Below are 27,304 nucleotides of genomic sequence, written 5' to 3' on the forward strand. Positions count from 1 at the left end.
TGGTACTAGGGATTGAACCCAGGGCATTGCACTTGCTAGGCAAGTACTTTGCCACTAAGCTATATCCTAGTCCTGTTGTTGTTGTTGTTGTTATTATTATTATTGGAATTGAATTCAAAGTCTCATTCACTCAGCTGACACTCTATCACCTGAACCATACCTCCAGTCCCAGTCCGTTTTTCTATTGATTATGTGCAAGATAGAGTCCCATGGGCTTTTCTACCTGGTCTGGCTTTGAACTATGATTCTCCAGATCTCAACCTGTAGAATTATTAGGGTTCTAGGGCTTTTCTACCTGGTCTGGCTTTGAACTATAATCCTCCAGATCTCAGCCTCCAGAATTATTAGGATTCTAGGTGTGAGCCACCAAAGGAGCCATTAGCTCCTTGCAAGTCTTTCAGTAGAAGCATATATCCAAAACTCTATATGTGAAATGTTCTAGATTCCCATTTACAGCAAACATTGGGAGTTGGGTACTTTTCCATCAGTTGCTCCCATATTTGTACATGAGCCATCTACATATACATCTGCATGCAGTCTAGGACATGTTGAAAAGAATAGGCTCTGGGGCCGGGAGTTTGGCCTAGTGATAGAGTGCCTTCCTAGCATACACAAAGGCCCAGGTTTGATTCCTCGGTACTACATACATAGAAAAAAAGCCCGAAGTGATGCTCAGGCTTGAGTGGTAGAGCTCTAGTCTTGAGAAAACCCAGGGGCAGTGCTCAAAAAAAAAAAAAAAAAAAAAAAAAAAAAAAAAAAAAGAACAGGCTCTGGAGACTACCTGCCTTGATTTCCTGACTCTGGCTTTTACTACACATGTCACAGGACACAGCTTACCAATTTGTACCATGGAGACTGTAATAATACCTACTTCAGAGCATTGCTGTGAGCATGCCATGGGCGTTCAGAGACAGGTGGCACTTAACTAGGAGTGATGGGTACATACAAAGAAAACTTCAAATGGAGAATGCGTTCACAAGGCCTCTGAGAGAAAACACTGTTACTGTAATTAAAATTTCCCAAACCACAAGAGGCCTCAGCCCTGTAGATTGGACCTAGGGAAAGGCATTTCTCACTGACAATCTCATTAAGTGCTCACAACTGCACAGGCGAATGCTGATGGTCTCTCCAGACAACTGCTGTCAGTCTATGGAAAGTGTACTTGTAACGGGCATTAAACTGCTTCAGTTGTTACAAATAATTAAAAGCAAGAGAAAAGCCTGGCATCTCTGCCTCCATTTTTGGATTGTCTTTATTTTAAGTGATTATTTTTGAAAGTCACATTGCAGTCACCTTTGGGGTTCCAGAAAAGTCAGAACTGACAGAACAGTAAGGAACAGCAGAGCCTTGTAGGACAGATCACCCAGACTGAATAGGAACAATGGAGTGGGAAGAATCATCTTACAGGAATCAGACTGTAGTCCTCAATTGCTGACAGTGGTAACAACTTCTATGTAACAACTTATGAAACCCCAGAGAACCAGAGCTGAGATAAAAAAAACCAACCGGGACACACCTGTAAAGGACTTTAAATTTAATACCACTCCTGGTACCTAGATGACATCTTAGATTTTTTGCTCAAGGCTAACGTTCTGCCATTTGCGCACTTCTAGCTTTCTGCCACTTCTAGCATTTTGGTAGTTAATTGGAGATAAGAGTCTCTCAAGCCCAGGCCGGGCACCCGGTGGCTCACACCTGTAATCCTAACTACTTAGGAAGCTGAGATCTGATGATCGAGGCTCAAAGACAGTGTGGGCACAAAAGTCCATGAAACTCATCTCCAATTATCACCAGAAAACTGTAAGTGGTGCTGTGGCTCAAAGTGGTAGAGTGCTAGCCTTGAGCTGAAGAGCTTAGGGACAGCACCTAGACCTAGAGTTCAAGCCCCATAAATGATTTAAAAAAACAAAAGTCTCATAGACTTTCCTGCTAGGGTTATCTTCAAACTGTGATCCTCAGATCTCAGCTTCCTCAGCACCCCGCTGGAACTGGGCCTCTTAAACTTTGCATACTTTCGTCCCTTCCCCTCATTCTTCCTGCATCTACACCTTCCATTCATGAAAATAGCCAATGATGAACTGAAGTGTTATATGCTGATAGCACCATGCCATGTAAAAACTCCATGTGTCATATTCATTTCCTAATAAATTGTCGTATCACTTTAATTATGTTTTGTGTCTTACATGAATTCTGTCACTGGACTTTGACAAAGTTAGCTTTCTGCAGGTTAATTAAGGATAAAAGGTCACTGAGGCCAAGAGTGTGGTCTAGTGGTAGAGTGTTTGCCTACCATGCATGAAGCCCTGTTTGATTCCCTGGTACCACATATACAGTAAAATCCAGAAGTGGTGCTGTGCTCAAGTGGTAGAGAGCTAGCCTTGAGAAAGCTCAAGGACAGTGACCAGGCCCTGACTTCAAGCCCCAGGACTGGCAAAAAAAAAAAAAAAAAAAAAAAAAAAGTCACCAACTTTTGTCTGGGATGGCTTTGAACCTGGATCTCTAGATCTCAGCCTCCCGAGCAGCTAGGGTGACAGGGTATGAACCATTAACACCTGGTTCTGTGAGATCTAACCAGCAAAAAGTAGGAAATAGAAGTGTGGCTCAAACAGTGAGCTCAAAAAGACAAGGGAGGGGCCAGGAGTTAGGCCTAGTAGTTGAATGCTTGCCTAGCATGCACAAAGACCAGGGTTCAATTCCTTGGTACCACATACATAGAAAAAAGCCGGAAGTGGTGCTGAGGCTCAAGTGGTAGAGCTCTAGCCTTGAGAAAGTCCAAGGACAGGGTTCATGCCCTGAGCTCAAGCCCAGGACTGGCAAAAAAAAAAAAAAAAAAAGACAAGGGAGAGTAAGGAGACGTGAGTTCAAGCCCTAGTACCAGCATACACATACCCCTCCCCCAGCAGAGAGGGAGGGAGGGAGGGAGGGAGAGAGAGAGGGAGAGAGAGAGAAAGAAAGAGGGAGCCCTCTTCATTTAGTGAGAAAAAGTAATCTTTTCTGTCAAACTACAGTAAATTTGGTATTGTGTACTGCTATTTCCTGGAATTAGTTGCATTACATACTTTAATTGTGTTATCTGTACTGCTTATTACCAGCTAGCCATGTCAGGGAGATAAATCGTGTGTTAAAGAAATTGAAACAATAAACTATAATTGCTAAGTGGGGGAAAAAAAAGAAGTAAATCTCTTGACAGGAATTAAGAACAACACCCCCCCCCCAGCCTTGGTAATCAATTATCCTTATCCTTAGCTTGTGAGCCTAACATCTTGACACAAGGAGGGACAGTTTGGATTGGGAGAAAAGCCTAGGTAATTGCCCTGCATGGTGTGTCTGCCTAGCTCTGGATTCAGTAATGGTATTACACCCTTTTGTGCAAAAGTAGATTGTCTTGGGGCCAGGAGCGTAACCTAGTGGTAGAATGCTCACCTGGCATGCACGAGGCCCTGGGTTCAATTCCTTGGTACCACATACACAAAAAAAGCCGGAAGTGGTGCTGTGGCTCAAGTGGCAGAGTGCTAGCCTTAAGCAAAAAATGAGTCTAAGGACAGTTCAAGCCCCAGGACTGGCAAACAAAAAAGTAAATTGCCTTGACAAAAATCTCCTGTATCTCTTGTGTGACTCTTCATTTCTGACACTGGAGGGTCATGTATTTGTAACAATTTAGTTGCCTGGCTTAAGTGATCGACATTTGATCTTGCTATCACAAGGCCCTGACTCTAAAATTTCTACTCTAAAATTTCTCTTGAGTTCACAACTCGAGTCTTGTCAACCTTGAGCCCATGACCTCTCTGAAATGACACACAAAATGTGCTCTTCATGCCCAGTTTCCACAGCAAGAGATCCACTGCTTTCACCTAATTTATGACCTAAAAAAAAAGAGAAAAAGAAAGAAAGAGAGAAAGAAAGAGAGAGAGAAAAAAAACTAAGAAGGTCAAAACCTCATAGCCTAAGCCAGGTGCTAGGTGAAGGACCTTCTACTGGGAGGTGATTTTGTGCTCACTTTTTTTCTCCTCTACTAAAATTCTTTCCTAAAGCATCTATGTTGTGAGATTCTCCTTTCTGTCAGACTCCCTGAAATTCTTTTCATGAGTGGATCTCCAGTACTTGAAATTCTGCTTGGAAATTGGGAAATGTTGGACCCCAGATCTATGCAGACCCATATTATTGAAAAATTAATAAGTCAGGGACTCCAACATCAAGACCAGAGGGACCCCGAAGGCTGTTTGAAATGATTCTGGGGAAATAAAACATTTTAGCCTTCCAGCTGCATTAAGATCAACAAGGTCAGGACACCCTAAGAAAAACATGTGTATGTGACACAAACATGCAGGACTAACCACGAAAAGTTCTTGCTTGCTAGAGCATAATCTGCCTGGCAAGCTGCATGTGGTTTTTGCCTTTAAAAACAACTGGGGGGCTGGAAGTTTGGCCTAGTGGTAGAGTGTTTGCCTAGCATGCACCAAGACGCGGGTTCGATTCCTCGGTACCACACACATAGAAAAAGCCAGAAGTGGTGCTGTGGCTCTAGAGGTAGAGCTCCAACCCTGAGTAAGCCCAAGGACGGTGCTCAGGCCCTGAGTTCAAGACTAGGGGCAAAAAATAAAAACCAACCCGGCTGAAGTTCAGAGCAGTTGCAGCGGGGTTAATAAAGATTCCTAGCCTAATGGACTTAGTGCTGGTGACTTTATCGCCGTGGGTTCGAGTCCCACCCCCATCTGCCTCACGGCGAGGAGTTCAAGGGTGCCTCCAGCACGCCCCCCACAGACACGACTCAGTAATGTGGGGTGCAGCCCTTTGGGGGGAGATAAAGGACACCCGGAAAGCAAGGCCCACTTAATGGGGTGGGGGAGCATTTTAGCTTCATGCAGCACAGCCGCGGAGGGGAGCGGCCTCCACTCACCCCCGAGGCCTGCGTGGAGGGGGCACCAGTGTCGAGGGGCGGGGGGGGGGCGGGGGGGAGGTTCAACTTGTTTTACCTCCCAAGAGAGTTCTAGGCGTTCAGAATGAACTCCGATCGCTCCTGCCCCCGATTGTCTATTGTCCTCTTTTCTTCCAGGCGATCTGACATCCGGAGGCAAAAACAAACAGAAAAAGACGAGAAAGCTCCGAGGAGAAGCCGAGCCAGGCGGCCCGGGGCTGTGGTTCTCCTGCGGTCCCTTTAAGAAGCTCGGCGGGGGCGGGGCGGGGCGGGGGCGGGGCGGGGGCTCCGGCGGGGGGGGGCGGGGAACGGTCTTCCGTCCCGACGCACCCACCCCAGCTCTAACCGAAGCTCGGGCCGGACTTCCCCCTCTTGACTCCGGGAAGACCAATTTTGGATTTTCCCTCCCGCGCCGGCCAATCAGCTGCTGTTGCCAGGCAGACTTCAGCCGCCGAGCCAGCGAGTGCCCCGCGCTTTCTCGTCTCCGCGGTGGCGGCGCCGGCCAATGAGCGAGCAGGCCGGCCGTGTATCCGGGCAGACCCTGGCTCTTACAACCATTCAGAAAAAGGAAAATAAAGCAACGCACGAGCCCGCCGCCGAGCCCGGACGGCGGGGCTGGGCTGGAGTGAAGGTGGCTGCGAGGTAGTTTCTCTCTTCTCCCTCCTAGATTGTTGGTCTTGTCGGAAGGCGACAAGGTAGAGAGGTGGCTGGGGCGGAGGGGGGGATAGGAGTTGGGAGGAGAGCAAGAAAATTAATGATAAGAATAATAATGGACGTGGGCTGTATTTTCAACAGCTTCTCCACCCATGTGCACGTGCCCTCCCCCCCGAGTCCCCTCCCCATTCTCCCTATCGAGAGCCCTACACCCAGTTCCAGGCACCCGGAGCCTCCCCCCTACTCTGCAGCCGAGGGGGGCGGTGGTGACTGATGGGGAAGGGGTCGGGGGAGAGGTCGGGGCGCGCGTCGGGATGGGAGGGTGGGGTGGTGACGTAGGAGCCAGCGCAGTGGGGAGGGGACGGAGCGGGGTCCGGGCAGTCGTGCCAGATCAAGTAAGAACTTGGGCCCCGCTTAGGGGTGGTTGTGTGTGTGTATGTGTGTTTCCCAAGCCTGAAGGATGGAATATGTGCATATCCTTTATGACCTCCCAGGCAAAAAAAAAAGAAAACTGTGAAACTGTGGTTAAAGGAGAAAAAACAAAAGCAAAACTATGGTCAAGAGAAATGGAGGGCTGGGAGTGTGGCCTAGTGGTTAAAGTGCTTGCCTAGCATGCACGAAGACCCGGGTTCGATTCCTCGGTACCACATACATAGAAAAAAGCTGGAAGTGGTGCTGAGGCTCAAGTGGTAGAGCTCTAGCCTTGAGAAAGTCCAAAGACAGTGCTCAGGCCCTGAGCTCAAGCCCAGGACTGGCAAGACAAAAAGAGAGAGAGAGACGTGGAGAACTTTGTTTTTTCATTGCTTTTGTTAGGTACAGAGGACAGGGTCAAAGAAGGGGACGTTTCTTTCTACTGTAGGTTCCCCAACCCCCTTACTCTCCTTTACAGTTTTCCAGGTGTGGGAGACTCAGAAAGGGGGCAAGTAGAAAGGAGATGGGGAGATCTGTTTGGGTATATATGGCCCTGGCAAAGTAAAGAATAATTTCTAAGTTTTGGAGAAAGCAAAAGGTAAGGGGAAGGGGAACCCCACTAGGGAAATTTGGCAGTTTTGCTTCTGTTTCTGCCTTTCTGGGTAGAGAGAAAAGGACTTTCTTGGGGTCTTCCAGGGAAGGGGCAGCTGGTATGAGTTAAATCTTAACACCCTCTTCACTCTCAGCTTTAGCCTTCATGCACAAATGGCAGAAGACGAGCCTGATGCGAAGAGTCCTAAGACTGGGGCAAGGGCCCCCCAAGGTGGTACTGATGCTGGGGAACCTACCACACTTCTTCAAAGGCTCCGGGGTACCATTTCGTGAGTATTCAGCCCCCTCTCCAAATCCTATTCCAGACCAGGTAACAAGTAGTTCACCCCTCTGAAGACAGACTGCCTCCCCTCAGGTAAGCGAGTATCTGGCAATCCTTGAGCTCCGGTAGATACTCAGGTCTTTCTCCCAAGCTGAGAGGAAAAACAAAAACAAAAACAAAACAGACACAGGGATGGGAAAGCCTCATGACCTCTAGCTTTCTCTTCTTCTCCACAGCAAGGCCGTGCAGAACAAAGTAGAAGGAATTCTGGTAAGCACGCTGGGAAGTGGGCAATCTAGAGAGGTCATTTGTGGGATGAGGGTGATGGAATGGTATGGGCCCATGGAAGGATTACATGGGAGAGGCAGTGTGATCCATCTCATCAGAAGATAATTGGCCCTGCAAATTACTCGCAGTTTGACAGTGAGCGTCTCACATCATCCATCATCTCTCTCTGACTTCTCATATAGAAGCCCTGAAGAGAAAACATCAGAGCTGCTTCCTTCCTCTCCATGATAGCCCATAAGAGTTCTTTGAGGCACAGTGTCATCAGAATTCCCCTTTTCATAATCTTGACAACCTATGAATCATCAAGGCTTAGGTGATAAGGATCAAGAGGACATAGATTTGGTCTTTCTACATCTTATTATTTCTCTTCTCCCTTCTTACCTCAGCAAGATGTACAGAAATTCTCAGACAATGACAAGCTGTATCTCTACCTTCAGCTACCTTCAGGACCCAGCACTGGAGACAAAAGGTTGGTTTAGTGGCAGAGTTTCAAATGTCAGAGGCTCTGATTCTATAGCCAAGAAAAAGGCCACTAGCTGGGCATTGGTAGCTAAGGAAAAACACCCAGATCCTAAGTTCAAGATTCACTACCAGTGCCCGCCCCCCCCCCCCCAAAAAAAAAGGCCCTTGCCCTGGCTTGGTTCAGTACAGAAAGGTGGATTCTGGGTGGACTAGTTTGGTTCAGCTTTACTGAAATAATAATTCTGGAAGAACCAGAACAACTGTTGGCCTTTTACTAATGCTTGTCTCTGTAACTTCTCTTACAGCTCAGAGCCAAGCACACTCAGCAATGAAGAATACATGTATGCCTGCAGGTGGATCCGAAACCACCTGGAAGAGCACACAGACACCTGTCTGCCAAAACAGAGTGTTTATGATGCTTATCGGTGAGTGGAAGGGGTGGGCACAGGACTAGTCCTGCATGCCTGCAGAGCCCCCTGCCTTGTTAGAGTCTGACTTTTTTTTTTCTTTTCTTTCTTGTGTGTGTGTGTGTGTGTTTGTGTGTTTGTCATGGGGCTTGAACTCTGGGCCTGGGCCTGGGCGCTGTCCCTGAGCTCAAGGCTTCCACCCTACTCCTTGAGCCTTAGCTCCACTTCCCGTTTTCTAGTGGTTAATTGGAGATAAGAGTCTCACAGTCTTCAGTGCCCGGGCTGGCTTTGAACCACCATCCTGAGATCTCAGCCTCCTGAGTAGCTAGGATTACAGGTTTGAGTCACCGTGCCTGGCTGAGTTTGACTTCTTTTTTTTTTTTATTGCCAGTCCCGGGGCTTGAACTCAGGGCCTGGGCACTGTCCTTGGACTTTCTCAAGACTAGAGCTCTACCACTTGAGCCACAGCACCATTTCTGTTTTTGTTTTTGTTTTTTTTCTATGTATGTGGTACCGAGGAATCGAACCTGGGTCTTCGTGCATGCTAGGCAAGCACTGTACCACTAGGCCAAACTCACGGCCCCCGAGTTTGACTTCTTAAATGGTTCCCCATACTTGATCTCTAGGGACTCTCAGAACCGCCTTGTAGTCTCCTCCTCTGAGTATCTTGCAATCTGCTCCTCACTCATTCAGGAAGTATTGTGAGAGTCTTGCCTGTTGCCGCCCACTCAGCACAGCCAACTTCGGCAAAATCATCAGAGAGGTCTTCCCTGACATCAAGGCCCGAAGGCTTGGTGGCCGGGGCCAGTCTAAATATCCTTGACTGGAGCGGTTGGGAGCTGAGGAACTGGGGAGGAAACCACAGGATGTGGTGAGCCAGGTGAAAATGACCTAAGTTGTCCTTTAAAGGGCCTAGAGTGTCCCAGTGTTGGCTGCTCCTTAACTCGGCATCAGATATTGCTATAGTGGCATACGAAGGAAGACCTTGGTATCTATGCCACCCTTGCCTGGACTTGACCTAAAGGGTTCGGAAAGTGTAAGTAACAGCCCTGCAATTCCAACTCCTGTCTTCTTTCTTAGGTTTGTGGAATACTGGTTGTTGAACCCAGGGCTTTACACATGCTAAGCAAGCAGGTGACCACTTGGGCTCTCAGCCCTTTTGTTTTTATTTTGTCTTTGAGACAGGGTCTTGCTACTTTTGCCTAGGCTGGCTTCAAATTCAAGATCTTGCCTCTGCTCCCGAGTAACTTGAGATTACAGGTGTATACCTGGCTTTGGAACTTGTAAAGTCTAGGTCATTTGTACATTGCTTCCGGATACCCTTCTGTTTCCTCTATGGCCAAAGGAAAGGGAGAAAGGATGTGGGGATTTCTGGGTTGGGATGGTCTCAGACTGGTCCGCAGTCTGTAGAAGTGTCAGGGGAAGGGTTCTGTCATTTGTAATGTGATTAGGCATTTTTTTGCCACCACAGCCAGAAATGGGACCAGAAGTAACCCCAGCACCTCCAGATGAGTTGGTAGAGGCAGCCTGTGCCCTGACCTGTGACTGGGCAGAGCGGATCCTGAAACGGTCATTTAGTTCCATTGTTGAAGTCGCCCGCTACCTGCTCCAGCAACACCTCATCTCCGCCCGATCTGCACACGCCCATGTACTTAAGGCCATGGGGCTGGCTGGTGAGTGGCCCTTCTTATGTATGCAAAATTCTCAACCACTTGCAACTTTTTTTTTAAAGTTTTAAATGAGTCTCACTCTGTTGCCCAGGCTTATCTCCAACTCCTGCATTCAGTTGATCCTCCCATGTGAGCCCCCTTGAGAAGCCAGGACTGCAGGCATGCACCACACCATGCCTGGCTTCACGTTCAACTTTAAAGTCCATCCCGTGCACCAGATGGACACTTTGGATTGCCTTCTGCTCCAGGAGTCCCTTCATAGACATGCTTTGCCCGGTCTCTTCAGGGCAAATTCTTCTCATTCTTCGGTGTTCTCACCCTCATTCTGTTACCTTTTCTGGCACCTCTGCAGAAGAAGATGGACCTGCGCCTCGGGAAAGGTCATCTAAGTCCAAGAATGGTACAGAAAACCTGGAAGGTGGAGTCCATAAGAAACCAGAGAGACCAGCTCAGGTAAGAAAGTTGGTGCATCTGACTTTGCTTTTTCCCCTGGTGAGTCCCCTACGTTTTCTCTTCTGGTACCTCAAGTGCCTGCACTTTCTCCCACATTTACTCTTTAAAACCTACAATGATCATCTCTATTGCTTTTCTAGCCTCCTAAGGAGCTGGAAGCCCGAGCAGGGGCTAGCCCTCCAGTGCGTGGCGAGCGGAAGAGGAGTGTAATTGAGAGCTTGGCCTCCGCACCCAGTAATCCACAGGTTAATGCGCTAGTGGCCCGACTGCCTCTACTCCTTCCCCGGGCACCTCCAGCACTGATGCCGCAAATCCCAGTCTCTTCACCCATCCTGGCCCCCAGGATTTCTTCAAGCACACTGAAAGTGGCTACGCTGCCTCTGCCCAATAGGGCTGGTGGACCTCAGGCAGCGGTACCCATCATTAACATGTTCTTACCAACTGTTCCTGCTCTGCCTGGGCCTGGACCTCAGTCTGGGCCAGGCCCAGGGAGAGCCCCACCTGGAGGACTTACTCAGTCCCAGAGCACAGAGAACAGGGAGATAGGCATAGGAGGTGACCCACGACCCCATGACAAGGCCATCAAGAGGACAGCTGAAGTACCAGTGAGTGAGGCCAGTGGGCGGGACCCAGCAGTTAAAGCAGCAAAGCATGACACAGAGGATACAGTAAGTGATGCCAAAAGAAAACGGGGGCGCCCTCGAAAAAAGTCTGGTGGAAGTGGGGAAAAACATTCCACCCCTGAGAAGTCAGCAGCCGCCCCGGATTCTGCCCAGGCCTCAAGGTTACCATGGGAGACGAGTTTGGGAGGGAAAAGCAACTCAGCTGGAGTATCAGAGATGCCAGGGCCAGCAGGAAAGGCCGAGCAACAAGGGGCAGCACTTGCCCTTGGTCAGGAAGATGGTGCTGGCTCCAAAGGAGTAAGGGCCCCCAGTCTGCGGCAAGCCAAAGAAACAGAAGATAAAATTCCTCTTGTCCCCCCCAAAGTGAGTGTCATCAAGGGCAGCAGAAGTCACAAGGAGACTTTTCAGGTTGTAAAAGGAGAGGCAGACACTGTAGCACAGGGAAATAAAGGCTTCAAGGGGCACGTGCTCCAAAGATCCTTAACCCATGAGCGGACAGATCCTAAAGCAACACCCCCATGACAGGCCTGTGAGGAAGAATGGCTAGATCTACATGTTTACTACCTGATGGCCTGCTAGAGGCCTTTCTCTGCACTTGCTTATCACTTGGCTATTTCCCTAAGGAAATCCATTGTCCTCTGCATAGACAGCTGAGTCACCCAGTAGTGCCTGGTGGCTGCTTTTAACCTTTCTAGCTCCATACTTTGACCATAATGTAATCAACAAATCTGTAGTGGCCTTTTGATCTGGATCCCTTTGCTTTCCTCCTGGAAGGCAAGGGTAAGTATGATGAATGTATGGCTTAAGGAGTTTCTGATTTTCAATTATAACCTAACTCAGACTCATTTGAGATAAAGGATTTATTGACTTGTGGAACTGAAAGTCTAGAAGTAGTGCTGGCTCTAGGCAAAACCTGACCTGGTTGCTAGTCAGTTTGATTCCAAAAACCTGCCTGATTTTTGGTCCCTGCTCCACATAATGTAAACCATCTTAAGCCCAGGTCACCTTATAGCTGCCAGCATGCCTAAAATGACATGTTTGTCATTTATGACCAACCAAAAAGAGAGCGTATCGTTGGGCCAGATACCCTAGCAAAAGACTTGCTGATTAAGCCAACCTGGTCACATGTCTGCCCCTGACCAGTCCGTGTAGCCAGGAGGATGGAAAGCAGCTATGCTTATTCCACACCTTTAGGGGAAACAGGTAGAATCAGCCTCTTCACAATCAGATTCCACAGATAAAGACTGGGCCAAGGGTTTCTGGGGAGGCAGCTAAACCTCCCTCCACACTGTCAAGTGCATGTATTTTAAGCTTGCTAAGATCATATCAGCTAGACCTACAGCCCTCTCCCCTCAGTCTTGCATTTCCCTTACTGCAGCTAGAGCTTTTTTCCTCTTGGTCAGGCATCTGAAAAGAGTCTCCTTTGGAGACTTTATTCATCCTCACTTAGAAGACAAGTCCTTTTTTCCCACCTACATCTCAGAGACAGAATGCCTTTTTTTCTCCCTCTTTCTGAATTTACACGTTCTCTTCACCCCTCCCCCCAGTCTCTTGCCCCTTTCACCAAGTGAGATTACTTCCTAGTTATTTCATTAAATTCATTCCGCGTCCACCAGGTGTCAGTCTCTTGCCATCCATGTGTCAGGCCACATCTGGGGTTTAGGCTGCACGTAGGGAAGGAGGTAGTCCTGAATGTCAGGGAGCTCAGGTGGGAAGGGTGTGTCCCTCCAACAAGCAGCCCTTACTTACTGAGGACAGCCTTTGTCCTCTCTGTCAGGGAGTCTCAGCTCTTCCCAAGAAATACAGATTTTCTTTCAAGGGAGATCATTCATTTGTGTTTCTACCATATATTTTTAAATTATAATGTGTGATATTTGCTATCTATAAAGAATATATGTAACATGAATAAATTACAATATGTCATGATAAAATGAGTACCTGGGAATCATCACTCAATATATATGTACATTATATATACATATACATACATAAACATTAGAAATACTATGTTTTTATCCCTGCCCCAGATCTCCCTCTTCGAGATAACCACTGTGCTTAATTTATGTTTATAAGTCACTTGTTATGTGTATTTTGACCATATGTGTAATATTTTTTAAGACTGTATTTGGTTTTTTAGCTTTACAGGTGTTACACTCAGTCCTTTCAAGTTTGCTTACAATGCTATGAATATTCTTGCATAGGTTAGTGCCTTTGTAGCAAGATTTCTAGAGTTCTAAGATGGTCCTTTTGGTCTGTAAACCTCAGAGTAGGGGACTGTCATCATATCTTACTCTGGCAAAGTTTACATGAGATTGAAATGAACTGTTCTTGAACTTTTAGGTAAAATTCACCTTGTAAAGCTATATGAACCTTGTTTTTGTGTGGGAATAATAATTATTGGTACAGGGCCGGGAGTTTGGCCTAGTGGTAGATTGCTTGCCTAGCATGCACGAAGACTCAGGCTCGATTCTTTGATACCACATACATAGCGAAAAACCAGAAGTGGTGCTGAGGCTCAAGTGGTAGAGCTCTAGCCTTGAGAAAGTCCAAGGACAGTGCTCAGGCCCTGAGCTCAAGCTGAGGACTGGCAAAAAAAAAAAAAAAGTAAAAAAAAAAATTATTGGTACAATTTCTTTCTTTGTTTTTGACAGTCCTGAGGCTTAAATTCAGAGGCCCTGAAGCAAGCACTCTACCACTAGGCCACACTCCCAGCCTCCAATTTCTTTTTTTTTTTTTTTTTGCCAGTCCTGGGCTTGAGCTCAGGGCCTGAGCATTGTCCTTGGACTTTCTCAAGGCTAGAGCTCTACCACTTGAGCCTCAGTACCACTTCCGGCTTTTTTCTGTGTATGTGGTACCAAGGAATCGAACCCGGGTCTTCATGCATGCTAGGCAAGCACTTTAACCACTAGGCCAAACTCCCAGTCCCCTCCCCCCAATTTCTTTAATAACTACAGATAACTGCATTTCTTCTTGAGACAGTTTAGACCAAGTGGTTTCCCAGTATTGTGTTTTTTATTTCCTTTTAAAAATTCAACATGAAATTCTAATGTTCCTTTTCATTTCTGTTGTTTAACCTGTGCCTTCTTTTCCTCTTAATCAATTTGCCAGAAATTTGTATATTTTGTTTGTGTGTCCCTGAGCTTTTTGCTCAAGGCTGGTGTCCTACCACATATAGAGTCACAGCTCCACATTCAGTTCTTGAATGATTAATTGAAGATAAAAGTCTCATAGGAACTTTCCCAGGTAGTCATGATCCTCAGATCTGAACCTCCTGAATAGCTAGGATTATAGACAGGAGACACCAGTATGTGGACTGGAGACTTAAGTTTTTATCTTTAAAAATGTTTTGAAGAGCTGGGCATGGTGGCTTATGCCTGTAATCCTAGCTACTCAGGAGGCTGAGCTCTGAGGATCATGCTTCAAAGCCTGGTGGGACACCAAAGTCTGTGAGACTCTTTTTTTTTTTTTTTTTTGCCAGTCCTGGGCTTGAGCTCAGGGCCTGAGCACTGTCCTTGGGCTTTCCTCAAGGCTAGAGTTCTAGCCTGGGCCACTGAACCACTTCTGGCTTTTTCTATGTATGTGGTACTGGGTCTTCATGCATGCTAGGCAGGCACTCTTCCCACTAGGCCAAGCTCCCGGCCCATCTGTGAGACTCTAATCTCCAATTAACTACTAGAAAACTGGAAGTGGTACTAAGGCTCAAGTGGTAGAATGCTAGCCTTGAGCTGAAGAGCTCAAGGACAGTGCCCAAGCCTAGAGTTCAAGCCCTACTAACAACAACAACAAAAAAAAAGTTCAAGTCCCAGGACTGGGGCAAAAAAGTTTTGAAAGAACTAGAATTTTTTTTTTTTTTTTGCCAGTCCTGGGCTTGAGCTCAGGGCCTGAGCACTGTCCTTGGACTTTTTCAAGGCCAGAGCTCTACCACTTGAGCCTCAGCACCACTTCCGGCTTTTTCTATGTATGTGGTACCGAGGAATCGAACCCGGGTCTTCATGCATGCTAGGCAAGCACTTTAACCACTAGGCCAAACTCCCGGCCTAGAATATTTTTTTATGTTGATCTTATTTATGTTCAGAGAACATGTTTTTTGAAATTTGAATTATTTTATATTCTGTTTTGGAAGATTCTAAATCTGTTTTGATGCTTTCTGCTGACTTCTGCCCATGGTAACTTGTTTCCTTGGTTTTGTTTTATTTATTTATTTATTTTTTCCAGTCCTGGGGCTTGTACTCAGGGCCTGAGCACTGTCCTTAGGTTTTTTCAAGGCTAGTGGTCTGCCACTTGAGCCACAATACCACTTCTGGCTTTTTCTATGTATGTGGTACAGAGGAATCAAACCCGGGTGTTTGTGCATGCTAAGCAAGCACTCTACCATTAGGCCAAACTCCTAGCCCTATCTGGCTTCTGTGCCAGTCTTAGGGCTTGAACTCAGGGCCTGGGTGCTATCTCTGAGGTTTTTTTTTTTTTTTTTTTTTTTGCTTAAGGGTAGCACCCTATCACTTGAATCATAGCTCCAATTTAGGCTTTTTGGTATTAATTAGACATAGGAGTTTCACAAACTTTCCTCCCTGAGCTGGCTTCAAACTGTGATCCTCAGATCTCAGTCTCCTTTGTAGCTAGAATGCCAGGAGTGACCCACTGGCATTTTTTTCTTAGGGTATTTTGTTGTTGTTTTGCCAGTCCTGGGCTTGAGCTCAGGGCCTGCGCACTGTCCTTGATCTTTCTCAAGGCTAGCACTCTATCACATGAGCCACAGCATCACTTCCAGCTTTTTCTGTGTATGTGATACTGAGGAATGGAACCCAGGGATTCATGTATGCTAGATAAGCACTCTACCACTAGGCCACACTCCTGGTCCTGTCTTATGGATTTGAACAGGACCCAAATTAGGAGTGTTTTCCTCTAGAAAGAATTTGTCCTTCTGCCAGGAGCCTGCTTGTGCCCCTTACTTGAGATTATTTTCGCCCCTGCTAGAGTACAGGGTAAAAGCCAAGCACTGGTGGCTCCCATAGGTCAGGCCAGCTACAGCAGAAGTTTGCTAGATGCCTTCTCCAAAATAACCAGCAAAAACAGGGCTGGCAGCATAGCTCAAGCAGTAGAGTACCATCCTAATAAATCACAAGGGACTAAATTCAAACCCCAGTATCACTAAGGAAAAAAATACAGTCCAGGTTTAGAAGGCTGAGGGTATAGCTCACTAGAATGTTTGTTCAGCATGGGTGTGACTCTGCATTGGAGGTGGGGTGAAAGTCCAGATTTAATTCAGGAGTCCCAGGTTTTTAACCCTTTACTTAGCCTGACCCAGGGTCTACAATGTTCACAACACTGATTTAGGCATTTATCCTCATCTTTTGTGAAGGATTCAGCTAAATGGTATATAGTTTTTCTGCCTTAGTATTTTCCCTTACTTTTTAATTTACTTAGCAAAGTGCTAACAATTATGTGCTGTAATTGATCCAAAACATAGTTGTTTTGTTTTGTTTTGTTTTGTTTTTTTTGCCAGTCCTGGTGCATGAATTCAGGGCCTGAGGACTGTCCTCGGACTTTCTCAAGGCTAGAGCTCTACCACTTGAGCCATAGCACCACTTCCGGCTTTTCCTGTGTATGTGGTACTGAGGGATTGAACCCAGGACTCCAGGACTTCGTGCATGCTAGGCAAGCACTCTACCACTAGGCCAAACTCCTGGCCCCAATATAGTTATATTTTAATGAGAAAGTTCTCTGTCTTATTCATGCTGCTAGGAGTCTATGTAAAAAGTTGTAATATTTTTTCCTTTGTCTTTCTTTTCTTTTTGTGCCAGTCCTGGGCTTAAGCTCAGGGCCTGAGCACTGTCCTTGGACTTTCTCAAGGCTAGAGCTCTACCACTTGAGCCTCAGCACCATTTTCAGCTTTTTTCTATGTATGTGGTACCGAGGAATTGAACCCTGGTCTTCGTGCATGCTAGGCAAGCACGCTACCACTAGGCCAAACTCCCGGCCCTTTGTCTTTCTTTTCTTTTCTTTTTTTCCTCCCCATCATAGGGCTTGAACTCTGGGCCTGGGTGCTGTCCCTGAGCTCTTCAGCAAAAGGCTAGCCTTCTACCACTTTGAGCTACAGCACCACTTCTAGTTTTCTGGTAGTTAGAGATAAGAGTCTCACAGATGGGCAGGGAATGGGGCTTAATGGTGCTTGTCTAGCATGCAAGAAGCCCTGAATTCAATTCCTCAGTATCATATAAACAGAAAAAGCCAGAAGTGGAGCTGCAGCTCAACTGGTAGAGCCTTGGGCAAAAGAAGCTCAGGAATCTGAGTTTGAGCCCCAGGACCAGCACAAAGTAAGTAAGAATAAAGCAAAGATAACATAGGCATATGGTGAAAAAAAATGAAAGCTGCTGCTTTAAGACTATGAGAACTGTAAATGCCATGTGAGCTGAATAATCTGGAAAGGCTTTGTGGAAAACGTAAGGCTTGGAGGTAAAGTAAAAACCAGTAGAGCATTTTAGAAAAGGCAAGGTGGTGGGGATGTGGCATACCACTGCAACCTAGGAAAGACAGGATGGCTGGAAGAGCTGTATATAGAGAAAAGTGAGAAACTGGAAGAACATCCAGCATTATACTTATTTGTTAGTTGAAAGAAAAGGAATAAATAAAAGGTGAGGAGATGGTATTAGTGGATGGAAAACAAAGTGTAGAGCTGTTGCCAGTATCCCAGTGTGGAGAGATGAGGGACTGGCCCTGGCTACCGACATTAGAAGTAATCGGCATATGGGAAAATAAACCACCAGTAATAGGGTACAGCCAAGGAACTATCGTCCGCACCAGGACTGGGGCTGGGACGCATCTATCCACTGGAATACCGGACAACCGGGTGATTTGGAGATTTGGGGGAGTTTAAAATAGACGCATGCACTCTGTTTTTAAAATGGAAGATGCAACAAGTTTATTTCAGCAATACTTGAAGCAATCTGCAGCCTATTCGCTGAACAGCTGAACAAGGTTGTGGAGGAGTACCTGCTGCTCCCCCTCCTCCACTCCTGACCTGGCTCCCCTTCACAATTCCCAGGTCCTTACTGGCACAGTCTTCCCCAAGTCTTTTCTCATTTTAGCCCTCTGATCCCAAGTAAATGAATCTATTGTTTGTTTGTTTGTTTGTTTGCCAGTCTTGGGCTTGGGCTCAGAGCCTGAGCACTGTCCTTGGACTTTCTCAAGGCTAGAGCTCTACCACTTGAGCCTCAGCACCACTTCTGGCTTTTTTCTATGTATGTGGTACCAAGGAATTGAACCTGGGTCTTTGTGCATGCTAGGCAAGCACTTTAACCACTAGGCCAAACTCCCGGCCTCTCTTTTATTCTGCTGTATAATATCCAATATCTAATATCTACAAACTAAATTGTCTTCTTCTTCTCCGGTACTGGGACTTGAACTCAGGACATGGTACTGTCCCTGAGCTGGTGCTCCATCATCTGCGCCATAGATCTACTTTCATCTTATTAACTGGCCAGCCAAGTCTGGGTTGACCTTGAAATGTGATCTTCAAATCTTAGACTCTTGAGTAGCTAAGGTTACAGGCATGAACCACCACCGGCACCTGGCTTTGATAGGTACTCTCTTGATCCTAACAAAACTTTGTGAGGAGTTAATATTACTGCATCCACTTTGCAGACACAGAAAACGAAGTTCAAGTCTGGGGTGGATGACATGCGGCTATTATAGTCCCAGCTACTTTAAATAGGCTGAGGTAAGGGGATCATTTGAGCACAGGAGTTCTAGACCAGCCTGGGCAATGGAAGACCTTATCTCTCAAAAGGAAAGGAAGGAAACTTGAGCCTAAATAAGATCAGTTATCACAAATCAGCTTGTCAGTGGCAAGGAAGATGGATGGCATCCAAGATCTGGATGCCAAATAACTACCCTCAATGTAGAATATCAGGTAAGATTCTAAGGGGGTGTTAGATATTAATTAAATCCTTTAGGAAAGACTGGGATAGAGGTTCTGAGGAGGAAGAAGTCTCTCATCAACGCTAACCAACAAATACACAACACCAACACCATTAGCCCATTTTGTCTATTTATTTAGTCTTTTGTATGTCCTTATCATGTCACTTACCTCTCCCAGCCAGGGGATGACTTCGGAGGCAGAACCGCAGCCGCGGTTACTGTTAAACTGGCACATTCCCGAAGCGGAAAGAGGCAAAATCGTGGTATGGCCCTTAAAAATGAAGAAAAAAGTAGTAAAGGCCTTCCTCTCTCACTCCGGTCTTTCCCTCCTCCTTTCTGGCCCTCCGGCATGGGTCTCACCTCTGCTTTACCAAGGAGGTGAAGCAGGATTAGGGAGCAGGGAAAGCCACGGACTTCAGCTCCAGGAGCCTGGTGGCTAGCTCAAAGGCCTCACTCGCATGTGATCTACATGTTCCTGTGTGTCTAGAAGTACTTTTCTAAGTGGGCGCCCATGCCCGGACACCTAATCCACTTCGTCTAGCACTACTACCCCGTCGGCTTCCTTAGTCTGGCAAAACCTCCTGCGACTCAGGTCCGCCTCTCCAATATTGGCCCCGCCTACCACCCGTAGGCGCCGCCCCTTCCTCCCCCCCTGGAGATTCCAAATATCTCTTCCCCGCCCCCTTTTCTATTTTTGAACAGGCATCTTCTGGGCAGCTCACTCGACTCCTTAGATTACTGTAGGATCTGTGGGGACCCTGAGCGTCGGGAAAGTCAGAAAGCAAATCCCGGGAAGAAAGCCTTGAATTCAGAAAAAAAAACAAACAAACCTTGCATCGAGACCTGCTGGAGAGTTATTATTATTATTATTGTGGTGTATATTCTTTTAGTCCTGACTGTGGAGCAGGGTCCAAGTTGAGGCAGCATCAAGGCCCCTTCAGGCAGCGCCGTGGGCAGCCCCGCAGCCGGGGCCTGGTGCAGCCGCCGCGGCCGCTGTCAGGGAAGCGCAGGCGGCCAATGGAACCCGGGAGCGGCCGCTGCTGCTGAGGCGGCGGCGTCGGCAGCCCGACCCCGACCGCCTGCACCCCCTCCGCAGGGGGTCCCCGGGAGGTAAGTGACTCCTACCCCTTGAGTCACCTTTGCCCCGTGGGGCGGGGAGCGCTCCCGGTCCCGCACAGCCTTCCTCCACCTGGACTCGACTACAAAACTGCCCCCCCGGCAGCTGCACCGTGTCCCCCCCGCCCCGCGGGGCCGGGTCCTCCTCGGCTTCTGGTTCCCCTTCAGTGGAGCCCCTCCTGCTGCCTTGAGGATCCCCCCGTCTTCTTACCGCACCGCCTCCCTCCCTAAGTGTTTTTCCTGTCATGAACCCTTCCCTCCGCCGCTCCCTTCCCTGGTGCCCATCCTCGTCTTCTGTGTTTCTGCCCCAAACCTTTCCCATGGACTCCGCCTTTATTTCTTTTCCTATTTTTTCCCCACTCCACCGAAATCTGTGCGCCCTCTGCCCGGAGTTCCCGTTTGTTTTTTTTTCCTGCGCCGCTTCTGATGCCATGACCTCCCTATCGCCCACCCGCCCAGCTCCTGGCTTCCGAGAACTGCCCATTCCTCCCTCCTGAGCTGATCATGGGCCCTTGTCATCATTTCCGAACTACCGTGGACATTCTCCTTTGACCTTAACCCTCACCTTCTCTAGGATGTCTTATGATCCCTGGAGCCATCTAGCTTCCTTTTCCCCCTTTTCAATCCCAGTCCTCTGGAGGTATGTTCCCCTAAGAGAAAGATCTGGCTCAATCCTTCCCATTTCCAACTTTGACACCTCCCCGTGGTTTCAAGGATTTTGCTGATCTTTGTGTCACTTCGTTCTGTTTTTCCTGTGGCTTTTATGTGTTCTCTGTCATACTCTTTATCTCCAAATACCACTTATTTCAGGATCAGCTAAACCTTGAACTAAGAAGAAAATGTGTTGGGAGGAGGGGGAGCCTCAGCTGTCTCAGGCTTTTCTGGACAAAAGGGTGTTTCTGGAGGATGGAGCAAGTTTTGAAGAAGTCCCTATCAGATTACACTTTGTTGACTGCTCAGGAGCAGCCACTAGGAGGGATGAACAGGCCTGCATGGAAACTGAATGAGGTTGTGAGAAATTTTGTTTCGGATTATTTCTGGATCGTGTTAAATAAATAACAGAATAGAGTGCCTCCCCCCCCCACACACTTTTGAGATCCAAGGGGAATCAGTTTACTGATTGAGGCTTACTAAAATAGTTTTGGTTGATTTCATTTGAGCTCAGTTTTAGGGTGAGGTTGATAGGGGTAAATGGAGAAAAAAAAATCAGACAATGGAAAAAGCTTGTACATTCAGAACCAGATCGCCTGGGTTCAGCATATAACTTCCTCACTTAACTTCTAGAATGATCTTTTTGTGAAAATGGCCCACTCAACAAGCATCAATGCAGTAAAAGGCTAATAGCAGGATGTGGGTTGGGAGAAGAATTCCACTTGGTTTATTTGTTTATAAAACATTCTGGTTTTTCAGACAAAAGGCATTTATTGCTAGTGGTTTTGTCATGCTGAGAATTTTCCTTCATCTGGATCTTTCCAGTCCGTAACCATGAGTGAAAGTTTGAAGCACAAGCTCCTGACTTGTTTCTTTCATCAGCCCTGCTTTTTCCCCTCAGTGAATTAAGCTGCCAACCACCTGTGCCATTTCCCTTCCATGGAAATCCAGATTCTTTGAGGGCAGAAAATGTTTGTGGGAAAGCCTTTTGAAGAAACTGGTTAGGAAAGACAACTTAGGCTTGGAAAAGACAACTTAGGCTTGGAAACTAGTTGTATGCTATCTCTCTTGGCCTGTGATAGAGAAGAGGACACGTGAAATTCCACTCATCTTCCAATTCTAGTCCCATTTGAAAGTAGTTATGCCAGCTCATCTCACTTCTCCTTTTTCTATGCCATAAGTTAGCCAGAGTGCAGTCTGCTCATAATACCCTTTATAGAAGAAGCTTTATTCCTTGGAAGCATCGTCAACCAGAAATATTTCCCCTACTTTCTCTACTTCCTTCTAGCTAGGTTCACACTACATGAGAACATGTTTGTTGAACACTATCCAAAGGGATAAACTGAGAGCTTTGATTTGGAAAAGAGGTTTGGGAGGATCCTTCAGTAATTAGTATAGGACAAGAGAGGGCCCAGTCTAAGCACATTTGGAACTTGCAAAAGGGAGGAACAGTTCAGACAAAGGTGAGCATGTAGGTTGCCTCCTTTGCCATCTGCCAGTTTCATCAGGGGTTCTAAGAGCTGGCTTGGGCTGTCTGGCTGGAATCTGCTTATACAAGCTTCATATCCCTGCACAGAGTTCTTAACCTAATTCAATATTTACTTTACTACCTTTAGACCACTGCCTCCCTACCCACCTACTGTAGCTTGGGAATGCCCTCTCCCCTAATGCCAGCACGCTTTGGGGCCTTGGGTAAGCAATTATCTGCTTCCTGGTGGGGCTTGAGCCTGCTTGACTGCTTAGCTTTGAGTAGCTACAAGTAAAATGGAGGATTTTTTTTCTTCATTGTTACCATTGAAGCCAAAAAGGAAAGATGATTTGAGCACTCTTTAAAGAAAGGTTTGAAGCAGAGCACCTGTAGCTCATGCTGTAATCCTAGATAGAGACCAGCCAGGATGGAGATATGGCTGAGCCAGCATGAGGCCTTAGTTCAAAATACCATACTAAAGCCAGGCACCAGTGCTTCATACCTTTAATCCTAGCTGGGATCTGAGGATTGAGGTTCGAAGCCAGCCCTCTCTCTCCCTTTCCCCCCCCTCTCTCCCCCCTTCTTCCCTCTCTCCCTCCCTCTCTCCCTCTCTCTCTCCCTCTCTCTCTCCCTCTCTCCCTGTCTCTCCCTCTCTCTCCCTCTCTCTCCCCTTCACTCTCCCCCTTGCTCTCCCCCTCGTTCTCTCCCTCTCTCTCTCCCTTTCTCTCCTTCTCTCTCCCTCCCCCTCCCATTCTCCCTCCCTCCTTCCTTCCCTCTCTCCTCTCTGCTAGTCCTGGGGTTTGAACTCTGGGCTTGAGCTCTGACTATAAGCTTCTTTTGCTCAAGGCTAGTGCTCTACCACTTGAGTCACAGCACCACTTCCTGGCTTTTTCTAAGTCATTTATCAAAGAGTTTCACTGACTTTCCTGTCTGGGCTGTCTTTGAACCATGATCCTCAGATCTCAGCCTCCTAAGTAACTAGGATTGCAGGTGTGAGCTGAGCCACAATCTGTTTTTTAATTTTTTTTTTTTTAGGGAATACGTGTACTTAGTAACAAATCCAATAACACTTTTAAAAATGTGATTAAAATCAGCAATCTAGGGCTGGGAGTCTGGCCTAGTGGCAGCGTGCTTGCCTAGCATGCATGAATACCCGGGTTTGATTCCTTGGTACCACATACATAGAAAAAAGCCGGAAGTGGTGCTGAGGCTCAAGTGGTAGAGCTCTAGCCTTGAGAAAGTCCAAGGACAGTGCTTAGGCCCTGAGCCCAAGCCCAAGCCTGGCCAAAAAAAAAAAAAAAGCAACAATCTAGGAAAGCTTAGGCCTGTAATCCTAGCTACTCAGAAGACTTAGACCTGAACGATCACTATTCAAAGCCTGTCTGTGCAGAAAAGTCTGTGAAAGTCTATTGCCAAATGAACAGCAAAAATCTAGACTGGAGGCATTGTTCAAATGGTAGAGGACCAGCTGTGAGCAAGAAAGCTGAGAATATGAAACCCTGAGTTCAGAAGTCTCACACACACACACACACACACACACACACACACACACACACACATGAAAATAAAGAAAAACCAGCAATCCTTTTCCTTTTATCCCTTTCCTTACCCCCTCAAAGTGAAACCTCTTTAATTATATCAGTGTTTAGTTCTGATGCTTGTCACCATAGCTTTAGACAAAACATTTGTGTTTGAGATTTCCCCAGTCTTAGGGCTTGAACTCATGGCCTGGGCACTGTCCCTGAGCTTCTTTTGCTAAAGGCTAGTACTCTACCACTTGAGCCACAGTGCCACATTCAGCCTTTTCTATTTATGTGGTGGTACTGAAGAATCGAACTCAGGGCTTCAAGTGTGCTAGGCAAGCACTCTACCACTAAGCCCCATTCTCAACCCAGCGTTTGAGATTTCTTGATTCACTGGTACAAAAGAGGATTTAACTTATATCTCTTATTTATGCAATCATGTTATTTCTTCTGTTAGACATTTCTATAAATATAAATAATATATTTGAAGCTTTCTTTCCCAATAACTGACTTGAGGGGGGGGGAGGCACAATTAGGGATTAGAACCCAGCATTTCATTCATGGTAGACAAATGCTCTACACTTATCTACTGCTCCAGTCCTCTTTTTCATTAACTTTAAATAGTCTCAAGCCATCTCATGCTCTCTCTCTCTCCTCCTCTGTCTCTTCTCTCTTCTTCCCTCTCCTCCTCTCTCTCTCCTTTTCCTTCCCTTCCTCTCCTCTGTCTCCTATGAAAGTGTCTTGCTTATGTGTAAGCCCAGACTGACCTTGTACTCTTACCTTAACAGGATTTACAGCCATGCATTATGACACCTGGCTAAACACCTAGTAGGTACCCACCTAATAAAGACATTCGTGCCTTTCCTTTTTTTTTTTTCATCTCAGAATCCATCTCAAAAGACCTTATAAAAAGAATAGAGTTAGCTACATAGCCCAAGATGGCCTTGAACTCACTAGATAACTTAGGCTAGGCCCTATGGGAGTTTCTGCTGTTCTCCCTCAGGTTTTAGAGTGTTTGGATAACAGGAATATGTCTTCATGCCAGACTCCGAATGATCTAGAATGATCTCTTAAAGGTCAGTCTATGAGCCACACCTGTAATTCTAGCTACTCAGAAGGCTGAGTTGTGAAGATCATGGTTCAAAGTCAACCCGGGCACAAAAGGACCAGAAACTTATCTCTAATTAACCTCTAGAAAAGTAAGAGGGGCTTGGCTCAAGGGTAGGGTGGTAGCCTTGAGCTGAAGAGCTCAGGGATAGCGCCCAGGCCGAGATCAAGCCCCATGACCCACCAAAAAAAAAAAAGCATTCTATGAGCTAGGTGTAGTAGTAGTACACTCTGAAGGTTGAGGGAGGAGACTTATGAGTTCAAGGCTGTCCTGGTCTGCATGGTGAGTTTGAGGATAGCCTTGTTGATTACATAGTAACAAACCAAGAGGAAGAGAAACCATTTTATGAAAATGTTGAAATGTGTAAAAACATTAAGACTGATGTAAAGCAATTCATACTTATACTTATGGAGTCTGTAGAAAAAGACCTGAAGAGGATGATGATTAACTATAGCAGGTAATTGATTTGGGTTCTTTGTCATCCTATCCTGAGAAAGACCAGTTCAATAAGTCTTTTAGTAAAAGGCAGTGGAAGGTTGTTTGGGTTTTTTGTTTGTTTGTTTGTTTTTGCCAGTCCTGAGCTTTGGGCTCAGGGCCTGAGCACTGTCCTTGGGTTTTCTCAAAGCTAACACTCGCTAACACTCTACCACTTGACACATAGCACCACTTCTGGCTTTTTTCTATGTATGTGGTACTGAAGAATCGAACCCTGGTCTTTGTGCATGCTAGGCAAGTACTCTACCATTAGGCCAAACTCCCGGCCCCTTGTTCCGTATTTTGCCTAGAACCTTTTGAGGATGAAAATCAGGAAGTTAGTTCAAGTGGTAGAATTCCCCTCTGCAAACATGTACTTAACTGCTCAGTCACAGAACAGTCTCTAGCTGCTGCTTTCTCCCTGGTGCTCTGACTTGATTCTCTACCTTGCCTAGACCTAAGCCACAAGGCACAGTTAGTTGTGAACACCTTCTTGCTTCTTACTTTGCTTTTCTAGGAACCTGCTGCTTGCTAAGGAAGAGAAGGTCTCTTTTTTCCCCCCTTTCATGCCATGTAGAAGGAGAGTTCACCTAGGCTACCCAGTGAAGTGTGACATCTGAGTTGTAGGATCCTTGAGGACTATACAAGTCACTTGATGTGTGTGTGTGTCTGTGTGTCTGTCAGTGTGTCAGTACTGGAGCTTATACTCAGGGCCTAGGCTCCATTTTTTAGCTTTTCCACTCAAGGCCATTGCTCTACCATTTAAGCCATAGCTCCACTTCCAGCTTTTTAGTTGTTGATTGGAACTAAAAGTATCACAGACTTTCCTGCTGGGGGTGGCTTGAAACTGCAATTCTTAGATCTCAGACTCCTGGGTAGCCAGAATTATGAGCTTGATACATTGGTGCTAGTTTCTTTTTTTTTTTTTTTTTTTTTTTTTTTTTTTTGCCAGTCCTGGGCTTGAGCTCAGGGCCTAAGCACTGTCCTTGGACTTTCTCAAGGCTAGAGCTCTACCACTTGGGCCTCAGCACCACTTCCGGCTTTTTTCTATTTATGTGGTACCGAGGAATCGAACCTAGGTCTTCATGCATGCTAGGCAAGCACTTTAACCACTAGGCCAAACTCCCGGCCCTGGTGCTAGTTTCTTATTCTTGACAATAAATAAATTGATGCAGAGAACTATGTCTGAATTTTTTGGCTTATTTTTGTGCCAATAGTGAGATTTGAACTCAGGGCCTAGGGCACTGTCCCTTAGCTTTTGGTGGTTAATTGTAGATAGGATTCTTATGGACATTCCTGCCTGATCTGGCTTTGAACTATAATCCTTAGATCTCAGACTCCTGGGGAGCTAGAATTACAGGAGTGAACCACCAGTTCCTGGCATATTTGTTTTTTTGTTTGTTTTGTTTTGGCCAGTCCTGGACGTAAGCTCAGGGCCTGAACACTGTCCTTAGTCTTTCTTTTTTTTTTTTTTTTTTTGCCAGTCCTGGGCCTGAGCACTGTCCTTGGACTTTCTCAAGGCTAGAGCTCTACCACTTGAGCCTCAGCACCACTTCCGGCTTTTTTCTATGTATGTGGTACCGAGGAGTCGAACCCGGGTCTTCATGCATGCTAGGCAAGCACTTTAACCACTAGGCCAAACTCCCGGTCCTCCTTAGTCTTTCTTAAGACTAGAGCTCCACCACTTGAGCCACAGCACCACTTCTGGCTTTCTTCTATGTATGTGATACTGAGAAATCAAACCTGGGTTTTCAAGCAAGCACTCTACCACTAGGTCAAACTCCTGGCCCCACTTCCAGTTTTTTCCATGCATGTGGTACAGAGGAATTGAACCCAGATCATTGTTCATGCTAGGCAAACACTCTACCACTAGGCCAAACTCCTGGCCCCTTGTTTTTTTTTGTGTGTGTGTGGGGGGGGGATCATGGGGCTTGAACTCTGTGTCTGGGTGCTGTCCTTTAGCTCTTCATCTCAAGGCTACTGCCCTACCTCAAGGGCCTAGGCACTGTCTCTGAGCTCTTCAGCTCAAGGCTCCCACCCAACCTTGGAGCCACAGCCCCACTTCCCATTTTTTAGTGATTAATTGGAGATAAAAGTCTCTGGGCTTTGTAGTGTAATGCTGGAGCTGGCTTTGAACTATAATTCTCAGATCTCAGCCTTCTGAGTAGCTAGGATTACAGGCATGAGCCACTGCGCCCTGTGCCAGGCCCTTGTTAATTTTTTATTGTGGTGCTAAGGATCAAATCTAAGGCTAAGCAAACTTTTTTAGTTACCCGACCCCCCCAGTCCT

At 46.5% G+C, this 27,304-nt stretch overlaps 2 protein-coding genes across 5 annotated transcripts in view; both read left to right on the forward strand.

The window, feature by feature from the left end:
• The first annotated feature begins 5,518 nt into the window (after window positions 1–5,518).
• Window positions 5,519–12,688, forward strand: Rfx5 (regulatory factor X5). Its single transcript, XM_090341014.1, has 10 exons — window positions 5,519–5,557; window positions 6,727–6,861; window positions 7,091–7,124; window positions 7,529–7,611; window positions 7,910–8,029; window positions 8,705–8,824; window positions 8,966–9,047; window positions 9,483–9,684; window positions 10,034–10,134; window positions 10,275–12,688. The coding sequence occupies exons 2-10, from the start codon at window positions 6,746–6,748 to the stop codon at window positions 11,277–11,279; spliced, it is 1,863 nt and encodes a 620-aa protein (XP_090197140.1). The 5' UTR covers window positions 5,519–5,557; window positions 6,727–6,745; the 3' UTR covers window positions 11,280–12,688.
• A 6,708-nt stretch (window positions 12,689–19,396) lies between these two features.
• Window positions 19,397–27,304, forward strand: part of Pi4kb (phosphatidylinositol 4-kinase beta) — a 39,388-nt gene continuing 31,480 nt past the window's right edge. For all 4 annotated transcript variants that reach the window (XM_090341017.1, XM_090341019.1, XM_090341018.1 and 1 more), the window contains exon 1: window positions 19,397–19,784. The gene's annotated coding sequence lies outside the window, so the exon portion shown is untranslated. The remainder of the gene's footprint in view (window positions 19,785–27,304) is intronic.

Source organism: Megascapheus bottae, chromosome 10, assembly GCF_031878675.1.
Source record: "Megascapheus bottae isolate mThoBot1 chromosome 10, mThoBot2.hap1, whole genome shotgun sequence".
NCBI lineage: Eukaryota > Metazoa > Chordata > Mammalia > Rodentia > Geomyidae > Megascapheus > Megascapheus bottae.